This window comes from Camellia sinensis, chromosome 1 (genome assembly GCF_055761805.1).
Source record: "Camellia sinensis isolate YWXY chromosome 1, ASM5576180v1, whole genome shotgun sequence".
NCBI classification, from domain to species: domain Eukaryota; kingdom Viridiplantae; phylum Streptophyta; class Magnoliopsida; order Ericales; family Theaceae; genus Camellia; species Camellia sinensis.
The window spans coordinates 139,252,548-139,264,505 of NC_138961.1; the positions used below are offsets into that span (position 1 = coordinate 139,252,548).

Here is an 11,958-nt window from a genome sequence, read left to right on the forward strand (position 1 = left end):
TCTTTCATACTAATTTAGTAACCGCAACATATACACGGTGCTCTAGACGGTAACATGTCATCGGATGGTGATACTAAGTGTTTATCACCGTTGCATTGAATATGTTTCCTCTCTCTCACAATATCCACACAATAGCCATTAAAGTAACACTAAAAATGATGCATCATTATCACAGTTCAGCAATGTACTGTTTCAAAATGTACCCATCTGGTTACACTCTAATTCGAATTGTGACTTGTCTCTATGTTTGACAGAAATTGTGAAGAGTATAGAAATCTAGGTAAAAGTAGTTATCTCTAAACAATCAAAAATCACCAACGATTATGTTTCACAAATAGTTCGCTGCAAATAATTAACCATGTTTGAGTCTTAAAATGAAAGTAATCACTACACACGTTGGCGTCGGGACCACCACTCTCTCAGTGTAACATCTGTCTTCCTTGCTCTGTTTTTGTGTTTTTGAGTTATATGGTTTGAGTTATGCAGATTTTATTATGGTGTGCAGATTTTAGTGTGTGCAGATTTTATTTTTGAGTTATTATGGTGTGTGCAGATTTGAGTTATGATGGTTTGTGCAGATTTTATTGGATCTTGAATGCTTATTGAGTTATATGGTTTGCAGATTTTATGGTGTTTTATGGGTTGGGGTTTTCAATTTTCCTTTCTTTTGTATTTTCCTCTGCTTTCTCGTTAGCCACACACACACACAGAAGATGTGCGTGAGTGTGTTGAAATCAAAGGTATGATGGAAGAGTCTGACAATAAATAAATAAATAAATTAAAAAATATTATTGTCAATTTTAAAATTTCGACAATATTGAAGTTTTTTTGGCAGTCATGGCAAATCTTTTGTGCATGCTTTAGTTATCTCTTTGGGGTCTTTGTGCATTTTGGACTATTTTTGGATTTTGAATTTGGGAAGCAATTTGTTGAGAGAAAATAATAAGGAAGAGATTTTTGTGAAAAAATTCATTCTCTATTTCATTCACAAATCCCTTTTTTTTTCTTTTTTTTGTGAAGATTTTTTTTTTCTTTTCATTTACAAATCTTTGCACAAATCCTTTTATTTCTTGCAAATTCATGGTATGTTTATGTATGCCTCATATATACTTACATTTACATCACTGTTGCTTTCTTCTTGGTGCAACCCAATTGAATTTGTTGTAGAATCTGCAATGGTTTGTAATTAATGTCCATGAAAAACAAATCATAACATTTTAATATATAATAATAACATACATTTTCGTTCTAATTTTAAAAACGTTACTAATGCATGATGGATAGACACTCGCATGTTTGTGGCTCCCATTTTGTGTGAGATCCATAAACATGTGAGTATTTGTATATCATTATGTGATTTATTTTATATCAGTAGTATTTTTTAGTCCTTAATCTTTTGAATAATTTCGTAAAAATCTCAAAACACAAGAATCTTGAAAATTGTTGTGTAGTGAAAAAATAAAAAAGTGAAATGCCAATTAAATATAAGTTTTAAATTTCTTTTCTCTTTTCTATTCTCTTCTCAAATCTTTTCAAAATTTAAAATTCAAACACAACTTAAAAAAAATTAAATTCGCAACAAATGATAGAGAAGGCAGAGAAACAAGGACCTATTTGGGTTGTGGTTGGGAGAGAGCAATTAATGCTTCCTTTCTAATCAGTGGGACAGTCACAGACATCATTCTCAACCAAACATGCACCTCCATGGAAACAGAAAATGTCACCACATGGTGCCCCTGCAAGCTCACAGTGCTCTCCACTATGCCCTGTTTGGCACTGGCATTTATAACTCTCACCCTGTACTATCTCCTCGCAAGTCCCTCCATTTCCACACCAAAATGAGTTAGTCCCATCACACATTGTCATTTCCTCATCACAAAACCTCCCCCTGTTAATCAAAACAATAGAACACAAGAAGTTCCATGATGTTTCAATTCCATGAATCTAATCAACTAAAAAACAATGAGCATCAAGTATAGAGACAAAATTCTTTCTTTAAAAAAAAAACTAATAAAATACAGTACTGACAACACTACATTTATTTTGGATAGAGTCACATTCTATCAAAATAAATGCAATATTAATACTGATAGTATGACATTTATTTTGAAAGGAGTCACACTCTATTAGAATGAATGTGATATAGGCCGCATTTTTTCAATATACTTTTGTATGACAAATTTATGTTTATAACATTATTAATTATATATCATACCAAAAAAGTGCTTGTTCAAGAATTTCAAGATTTTCTTATATTGGTGTTTGGTACATTAATGATTCAAGTTGGTATGAAAACTTCCATTGAAAATCATATGGTTATAAATTGAGAAATAGTTTCAAAGATTGCACAAAATATAGTGTTGGCAGCACTGCATTCATTCTAGATGAAATTGTACTAGAATAAACGTAATGTTGGCAATACTACATGTTGTACATTTTTCTATGAAAAAATTGTGTTCGTAGCATTACTTGTTTCTTTTTCTTCTTCTTCCATTTATTTATTTATTTTTTTAAATCTTGCTAAAGAATTTCAATATTTTCTTATAATGGTGTCTAGCACAAGAATGATTTAAGTGTTGTATGAAAACTTCCATTGAAAACCATATATATATATATATGAGTTTGAATGAATCAGGCAAGTTAGATTTACCCTTGGAAAGGTCGATCACCATCTAAAATGGTGGAAGGGTCTGGAAGATTGCAAATACAGTAGCCAGTGCTGTTGCATGATCCAGTTTTGCATCTGTCGTCATCACACGGTAGAGCAGCAGCAGCTTTCACAATATTGGTTGATCCAAGAAACAGAAATAGTATAATTAGATACACAACTCCCATGCCAATTGACATTTCAAGAATATGAGAGAGAGAGAGAGAGAGAGAGAGAGAGAGAGAGAGAGAGAGAGAGATTGTGATTGCTTCATCTCATTTTTTGAGATTTGTGTGTAATGAATGTGATAGTCTTTGGATTTAAGCAAGGTGTCAAGAGATAGAGGAAATGGGATTTTTATTTTTTTATTTTTTGGAACCTTACCAAGTAGTAAATCTTATATATCGGTAATTACCTACAAATTACACGTATCAATTAGGACGGATAGAACGCCAAAAGAAGTCAAACTTTAAATGTTTCAATTTTCCAGTTCGTCCTAAGATAAGCCTTTTATTATTTAGTAATACTACATGTTTATTATATTTATAAATATCAAAATGTTGTCTATATTCATTCTATGCAAGGACTCACAATACGGCAATTCAATCTCAACCCTTCCTTTATAATCCGAGCAACTCTCTTACCACAATTTCTGAGATAGGAAAATCACCTATTGTTTCAATGCAGAAACTGAGGCTGAGCTTCTAAGTACATGCACTTTGTTTCTTTTCTTTTCTTTTCTTTTACTTGAATTCAAACATAAAATAAGCTAAACTTCTTCTTGAATTTTTTAACTTCTGCACAGACCAATCTATAGATATATGGAAAAGTATTATTAACTTCTTCTTGAATTTTTTTTTTCCTCTCTCAGCTTTTGCCTTCATCAGAGCTCCCGTGGATCACTCTGACCACTCTTACCGTTGTTCACTCCGGCTGCGACATCACTTCGGCTGCTCGACATCCTGCTCGGTTAGTTTAGAAAATATTCAACAGACTACTATACTTCTATAATTAGTTCTCTATACTGGTATAATACAGTATATAATCCTTGAAGCTAAGCTTCTATATAATTCTTGAAGCATATTGATATTAACTACCCCTGTTTGGCTCCCATTTTTTTCTTCAGTTTTTAATTTTAGTAAATTTTATATGCAAACATATATATAGGTTGCTAATATAACAGGTATGGATCCAAATTCATTAAATCTACATTTCAAGCTCCTACTGTATCATCCCAAATAGATAGATAAAAGATGTATATTCTACATTTATATCTGGAGGGATTGTAAGCACTTTGTACAAACTTCATTTCCTTCCACCATCAATCTACTTAGTGACAAGTAACAAAGGGTGTAATAGAGATTACATTTTCCCCTCCCCTTATCAGACTACATTTTCATGTCCTAAATACACTAGAAAATTGGCATTTCAAAAAAATCAAAATCAGTTCTCAATTCAATTTCCAATAAAACTGCAGAAAATTGGGTATCTTATATGATTTCACAATTCTTATTTTTCTTTTCAATCATCTTCTTAACAACAAACAAATCATTTTTTGTATTGTAAAACAAAATGGTAAATGAAGGACCAACCTCAAAATGAACCAACCAATTGTTAATTCCTGCTCCAAACCCCTTATCAAGATGGTAAGCCGGGGGAGACCCATCCAAACAAACTGCACAATATCAGAATCCCAACAAATTGCTTTCCTAAACATTTATAATTTTCAAGTGCTTTATGTGGTTCAAGCCATCCCCAAACCCATGCAGAGAATAAAAAAAAATTAGCAAGATAAAATATGGGAAAGTGAACCACAACATAGCTAAAACCAAAGCAAGTAAAACCAGTTAATAAAGATATTCAACCTTCTGACTGTATACCTAAAGTGAGACTTGAAGGAGCAAAGGAGCTATACATAACCATGACATCGTTTTTTATTTTTTTTCTACAATAGTCCCAAAAATAAAATAAAAAACAATGTCGTTTTTATTATCAATTCGTATGGTGCCAAAATATTTGGCTCCTTTTTGCGACAAAAAAATTTCCTTACCAAATTACAAATTTTGTCCAAAAAAATTAACTTCTTTAATCTATTTTTTATGCTAATGTGACCTAAGCTACTGGGGTATCATTTTTTGTTTATGATTAGAATTTTTTTTAGTGTCTTTCCTTTTTACATTGGAAACATAGTCTTTGTTAACTACATTATTATAAAACAAATCCATTCATGTGTGCATGTCGTGCATTTGATGAATGTACTATAACCTTTAAGATTTTTGTTTGTTTGTTTATTTTTTTTTCCTAATCAAAGATATTATGAGTTTATTTTTCTTGTCTTTCTTTACATGGAATTCTGATTGAAGCCTAATGGATAAGCCGACTGATCCTCCAAAGCGCCCGATCACTCCATTCATTTTCTTTTGGTATTTCGTTAATATCTATTTGTATGTAGTTATATATTTTCCATTATACGAATTCTTATATTCATTTTCATATGTTTATAGCCAAGAACAATCAATGGAGTTAAAAAAAACCCAAATGAAAGTAGACGTGAAGGTAAGTGCAACGTATTCTTGTTGTTTGTAGTATTCCTTTTGTACTTGTAAGCTTGTATGTAATTGTTCATATGATTTTATGCATGTAATGTAGGATATTGGGGACAAATGGAATCAACTTCCTGAAGAAGAAAAAAATAAGTATATACAAATGGGAAAGCTGCAATCTGAACAATATGCCCAATTAAAAACTGTGGTCCAACAAAAGCCTCCAAAAGTAAAAATTCAAACCCGAATTGAGCTTACATCAATTTGTAAGATTATTAGAAGGTTGGACAAAGCACAACAACAAGCAGTGAGTGATATGGGGTTTCATGGCATCCTAAGCCTTAGGTGCACGCACATAGATCATGACTTGTGTCATTGGTTAGTTCAGAACTTTGATCCTTCAACTCATTCATTGAATGTCCACGGTCTTCGAATGCTTCTCACCGTAGAAGATGTTCATGAGTTGATGGGATTACCTTCCAATGGTCTACCTGTGAAGTTAACAGAGTCCGTAGATGAAATTACAAACCTATGTGATGAAATTGCGATGAAGAATAAATTTGTTCCGCTCACATCTTTGAAATCTTATCTGCTTGAAACAAAAGATGCTGGAACTGAATTTAAAAGGAAATTTGTCTTATACATCATTGGAGCCCTCTTGTGCCCCACCACAAAGGCAGGCGTACACCAATCATTCATTAAAATGGTTAAAAATGTTGAGTCCATCAGTCAATTCAATTGGGCAAAGCACACCCTTGATTTTCTTGTCGACTGCATTGCCATTGCCAAGGTCAAAGAGCGGTCTGCTATGTGCGGCTGTTTGCTTCTTCTAATGGTACTTCCCCTTGATGTGTAATTATTTCATCTATTATTTTTTATTGTATATTGTCTAACACACATTAAAATGACTTCTTTTTTTGATTTTTTTTCCCATGTAGTTATTTTACTTGGAACAATTTGCTCGCAAAAGGGAGTTGGTGGCTACTTCCAACTCCATTCCTCGCTTATCCTATTGGGGCAATTCAGAAATTAAGCAGGGTTTGAATCAAATTAAAGCTTTGGGAGGATATTTAAATGTTGAGGTAAATATTTACAACACATGACTTTTTATAATTATAGCTCAATTTACATTACACCTGTGACATTAACAAGTTATTGTATATTTGTGAATAGGTGGCTTTGCCTAACATTGGTGAAAAGTCCAATGCAGTAACTCTTAGCCAGGGAAGAATTGACAAGAATGATGACTCCCGATTGGCTAAAGTTGAGAAACAAGTCATTGAAATTCATGCCCTTTTGGTCCAAGGCCACAAGGACACAAGGCAAGATGAGGATGACAAACGTCTAACCAAAGTGGAGAATCAAGTTGAAAAAATTCTTGAGTTGTTAGAAAAACACATGTCAGTTGATGGAGAACAAGTTAAAACACCACCAACCAAACTACTTGCGGAGCAGCGACTGGTCAAAATAGAGAACCAAGTTGGTCAAATTCTTGAGTTGTTAGAACGATGCATTCCAGTTGATGGTGGAAATGTTAAAACACCACCAAGCAAACTACATGAGGAGCATCGAATTGACATTGAAATGGTTGGTCTCGATGATAGTGGTATCGAAAAGGTTGCAGCCAATTCCCCGAAGTTTGTAGATGAGGATGAGATAAGGAATATGAATGACAAAAAACCAATGGAAACTTTGCATTTGAGAAAAACAAAACCAATCCTCACACCACCAAATGCAAAGGCAGTTGCAAAGAAACGAGCCAAATTAGTTGGTGGGAAAGCATTAAATAATGAACAACTTTCTATTCCACAAAAGGGGAGATTGCGCGCAAAAAAGAGCGATACAAAGGCAGTCGAAATGAATGTTGTAACAATGTCATCATCATGTAGTGTTGTTCGTGGTCCTCAGACTCGAGGGACCCAGAATTGCAAAGCCAGTCAGTGGTTGCGTACACCTTTTGTGAAATTTGATGTAAAGAAGAAAAGACCACAGTTGAAGCCATCGTCAACTGACAACAACATTGACAATAATATTCATGACAATCTCGATGAAGTAAATTAAATGATTGTGTCTCAAAACATATTTGATATATGTGTAACAAATAGTGCTTGTTTCTTACTTTTCTTTTACTTGTATCAGCTATTTGATAATTTACTTGATCAACTTGGGGGTAATGTTGTTCCTGAAATCCCAAAGGTTTGGAACTAACTATTATAGTATTTTTTGTATATGTGGTTATTTTGCGCTAACATACACTAACCATCTTCATGAACATACACTAACCAAGCTTGATTTGTTTTATGCACTATTCTTCTCAATACCTTTACAAGTCATCCGTGCCTTTGCCAGACCCATTAAATGACTATGACAGTCTCGTTCTACGATATGCATTTGATGAATCTCTTTCAGAAGGGTACAATTTGACTACCTTTAACTTGTTATGTATGAAGTACTATACCTTCTAACTCACATAGTTATCCATGTGCTAGGGAATATCTTGTACGAATGAAACTGCACTACGTGGAAGTACAATCTGCCACGCGAAAGGAATTGTGGTCCTTGAAACCATATCAGTGGATATCCTCGTGTGTAAGACTTTTCTCCTTCTCCTATTTTATTTGCTACCATTCCATCATCCAAGTTACTTTACTTTGCCTATTCATAAATTTCATATATTTTGCACTGCAGATTATAAATCTCATTGTTGTGAAATTGACAAATAAACAAAGGAAAAAGTTTCCAAATAAGGATCACAAGGTTTGGTACTTTCTGACCCATGTATCAGTAAGTATTAGCCATACCTAAAGACTTTTTTTATTTAGGCACAAGTTATTTATATGTTAAAATTGAATATGCAGCAAAAGATTTTGTGTCAACCTTCTGATGACACAATGAAAGATATAGTAGAAGATTATTTTGGAATTTACAGATACACTGGCCCCCTTCATGCTTGTGAGGAGGTAACATGATAAAATACTACTATTACCCAATTTCCAAATTTACCATGCACAATAACATTTGATCCATGTTATGTATTTATTTATTTTTTGCATGTACATTCGACGTTATATTTTTAGATTTACATGTCCTTCAACCATAGAGAAAACCACTGGTTGTGCTTGAATGTAAACATGGAAAAACGGGTTGCCTATCTATTCGACTCCAGCAGATGTATTGGCACCGATGAGGATCGAAAAAATCAAGCTACATTATTGGTAATAGAATAACCATTATGATACCCCACTTGTATCCACTTTTTTGTTTCTTGATCATGTACCTTACTACCTACCACCAACAGGTACAATCATTGCATAAGCTGCTTCAATATGCGCATGGAGAAGATTACGTTCAAGATGTTAGTTCGTTTGCATTTCAATGGTTGGAAGACATGCCACGCCAAGACAACAAGTAATACACTACATTATCGTTCTTGATTTTTAAATAAGCATTAATGTTATAATCTCTAAGTTCGTTGACTCTATTGTTACAACTACACTCATTCCTATAGCTATGATTGTGGTCTTTTCATCATCAAATATATGCAAGGGAAACCTTTGCCTTCAGGTGTAATCAAGGTACTTACATTTATACCCAACTGTCCACTTATCAGTATCTTATGTTTTATGAAGACTAATTTTATAATGTGTGATGTTTTTACGTACTCACTACTTTTGGCATGTAGTTTGACTATTTGCATAGGGCTCGCTTGTTACTTGATCTTGTGATATACAAGCATAATTCAGCTCCTATTGTTGGTGATATCGCACAATATAAAGCTGGTGATGCTCTATTCTTTTTTATTTTTCATAAGTTCGTACAATCAATGACGTTATCGCATTTCTTAAACTCGTGAACTTTGAGTTTATAACTCAACCTTTGTTATAAAATTATATTCTCAAGTGTGCTACCTTGTGCAGAACTCAGAGCTAGGGGTGAATTGAAATGGAAGTAGAGGCTATACGACTTTTGTGATCCTAAAAGAAGGAAAGATAGTGGATAACGTTGTGGGAGCGAACAAAGACGATTTTGATTTTAATTGATGTATTTAAAATTTGAACATGAATTGTTTCTATTCTTGGGTATGCAATGCATTTTTTTTTTAATTTTTAATTTGAACATGAATTTTGCTTTCAAGCTTTAGTTTATTTATTAATTTAATATACATCAATTATTAGTTCTTAATAATCGTTTATGACAGGTATAAATATCTATCGCTATATTTAAATGTCAAGCTTAGCACAATTAAAAAGAAAAGAAAAGGCTATGGCAGCGTTTTTTAAACGTCCCTATATCCCAGCCCCAACGGTTGGATTTTTAAAATGTATAAATATCTATGACGGCGTTTCAAAAGCGTCGCTAAATATCATAGTGACGTCATAGTACCGTTAGGGTAGGACATTGGGCGGCGTTTATTTTTCATGATTTCAAAAATAAAACTAATCATTTTTACTATTATGCAAAAACAGTTTTGAAAATTTCAAATAACAACATTAAAGTTTCTTATAAAAAGTATACTTCAAAAAAAAAAAAATGTTGTTCGTTTTCGTTTTTTCTATTTTCAAGAATACAAAACATTAAAATAAAACAATACCAAAGTGTTTTAGCTTGTGTCTATTCATTTTTCTCTAGGAACCATGCAAGAAAAATAATGTTTTGAAAAATTCCTATGCATTCTTCCTTGAAACCCAACTAGGTTGCAAACGAACCAAATCAAAATTTTCAATGTTTAAGCTCGTTTATTAAGAATTAGTCGAACTCGAGCTTGAGCAAGTTTTAGTCGAGCTTCAAAAATCGAACTCAAGCTCAGCTCGTCAAATATTTGTTGAACTCGAGCTCGCTCAATTACATAAACGAGCCAAGTTCAAACTCGAACTTAAAAATGAATTAAATTTAAATTAATTTACTTATTAAAATTAAAAAAATACAAAATTATTATTAAAATATATAATAATACTTATATTAATAATAAATTTCAATTCGTTAGCAACCCTAAACCCAGCCCAACCAAACCCCAGTAAGAAATTTTTGCTTCTCATTTTTTTTTTTTTAAATTAACTTTTTCCTTTCCTTAACAAATTCAAGAACCAAAAAAGATATCACAATTCAGGCTTCTCTAATTTTCTGTGGCTATATTATCTCAATCACTTCACAAAATAATTATATGTGTCCCATACCTAAAATAAACGTAAAAGAGATAAAATATGGATAACAAAAACACATTTAAAAAATTCCCAGTCAAGAGTAAATTCAGATACTTCGCAAAATCTGCTGTCAAGAATGGCAGAGGCAGCTACTTCTATAAATTAGAACAATACAGTGTGTGATACCAAATGACAGTTTGGCCATTTTCAAGAGAATATTTTATGGGAAAAAACGATCGAATAATGACCTTCAATTTTCTATATGCACTTGCTGTTGTGCATTTGCTTCGAAAATGAGCAAAAACACTAAACAAAATGGCTTTATAGCCTTTGCTAGTGCAACTGTGGTCTAAAATTTATATTAAAACCTTACACATATATACATCTTAAAGAATTCATCCATCAACGATATTAAAACCACACACATATATACATCTTGAAGTGTCTTTTGATGAACCTGGACGGAAGATCAACAATATTGAAAAGCAAGTTACTATTGCAAGGCAGTGTAGGATTTCTTACAACCTCGTTTGGTGAATGATAATTCCTTACAAAATTCTTTCTTCAAGGAAAAAAGGAAGTGTGCATACAAAATATGAACTTCCATACAGCAAAACAAATATCCATCAACCATCATTTAAGAGTATTTATACAAAATACTAACAGATTTAAGTCCTCAAAAAAAAATTTAAAAAAAATCTTAGTTTAGCTTCCAATATCACCCGCTCGATCATATCAACTATTACCCACAGCAACACCTGTAGAAACAAATTATATTGTCGTTAAGGTTTGTTCACTTGAAATCTATGATTCAAATCATAACAAATTGAATTTTGATATATTGGTCATTACACACTCTTTTGTCATTTTCTGTTCGTAAATTATTTATTTCCATAATCAAGTTGTAAACATCATAATCAGTTATGACATCTAAATGTTCTAGCTAAAATCTATCTTGGCATATCAACAAATTAGAATTAAGCAGCCACACATAAAATTTGCAAAGCAAATGTAAACAAAATGAACATAATTTGAACTGAAAAGATGCCATAAAAGTAATTACCTAGAGACGTATCCGCATCAGTGAACGCTGAATTTTGGACAACTTGTGCATCGCAAGTACGCAAGTCATTAACATCCTTGCTCAACTGCACTGGAGACATATCCACATTAGTGACAAAAAGTCGTCTCTTCACAGGGTGAATCTTACATGGCCTCATATTATTCCTGGGACGCTTCGGTGTAAAAGGGGTGGGAGTACCAATTGGATCATAATCATCGTATTCCTCAAACAAATTTCTACCCACTTGTCCCGTTTTATGATTGTTTTGGGGGCAAGTTCTCCTCGTGTGGCCGACGACCCTACATTGTCAAGTAAATCACCAATCATTAAAGAGAACAAAAATGCCAAGACTACCTCACAACAAAAAAATTAAGACACAAAGCACAATATAATGTATACCTGCAACATTGGCATCGCCTTGGCTTTCGAGGTTTAGCCATGTAGGATCCCGCAGTATTCCCCTTCGTGTTCACTACTTTCGGATCCCCAACCCCAAATGGCGGTAGTGAAATTTTTCCTTCATCAACATTAGTTCCCTTGGCCATGCAAAGCTGCTTCATCCGA

General features: G+C 33.1%; 2 protein-coding genes and 3 long non-coding RNA genes across 5 annotated transcripts; 3 read left to right on the forward strand and 2 right to left on the reverse strand.

The window, feature by feature from the left end:
- Positions 1–1,058: 1,058 nt before the first annotated feature.
- On the reverse strand, positions 1,059–4,889 carry LOC145797872 (uncharacterized). Its single transcript, XR_014339154.1, has 3 exons — positions 4,240–4,889; positions 2,651–2,774; positions 1,059–1,888 (listed from the first exon to the last, which is right to left on the reverse strand). It is a non-coding gene; the product is annotated as an uncharacterized LOC145797872 (long non-coding RNA).
- Positions 4,890–4,994: 105 nt separating this feature from the next.
- On the forward strand, positions 4,995–7,051 carry LOC145820077 (uncharacterized). Its single transcript, XM_082914651.1, has 6 exons — positions 4,995–5,070; positions 5,152–5,203; positions 5,297–6,025; positions 6,129–6,272; positions 6,364–6,961; positions 7,011–7,051. The coding sequence occupies exons 1-6, from the start codon at positions 5,015–5,017 to the stop codon at positions 7,049–7,051; spliced, it is 1,620 nt and encodes a 539-aa protein (XP_082770777.1). The 5' UTR covers positions 4,995–5,014.
- A 15-nt stretch (positions 7,052–7,066) lies between these two features.
- On the forward strand, positions 7,067–7,724 carry LOC145790006 (uncharacterized). The gene is made up of 4 exons (XR_014328561.1): positions 7,067–7,242; positions 7,330–7,386; positions 7,521–7,603; positions 7,680–7,724. It is a non-coding gene; the product is annotated as an uncharacterized LOC145790006 (long non-coding RNA).
- A 554-nt stretch (positions 7,725–8,278) lies between these two features.
- Positions 8,279–9,166, forward strand: LOC145790008 (uncharacterized). The gene is made up of 4 exons (XR_014328562.1): positions 8,279–8,405; positions 8,489–8,765; positions 8,873–8,969; positions 9,108–9,166. It is a non-coding gene; the product is annotated as an uncharacterized LOC145790008 (long non-coding RNA).
- Positions 9,167–10,605: 1,439 nt separating this feature from the next.
- On the reverse strand, positions 10,606–11,896 carry LOC145797866 (uncharacterized). Its single transcript, XM_082885299.1, has 3 exons — positions 11,794–11,896; positions 11,395–11,693; positions 10,606–11,089 (listed from the first exon to the last, which is right to left on the reverse strand). Exons 1-3 carry the CDS (start codon positions 11,832–11,834, stop codon positions 11,067–11,069), a joined length of 363 nt encoding a protein of 120 aa, XP_082741425.1. The 5' UTR covers positions 11,835–11,896; the 3' UTR covers positions 10,606–11,066.
- Between the last annotated feature and the right edge of the window lie 62 nt (positions 11,897–11,958).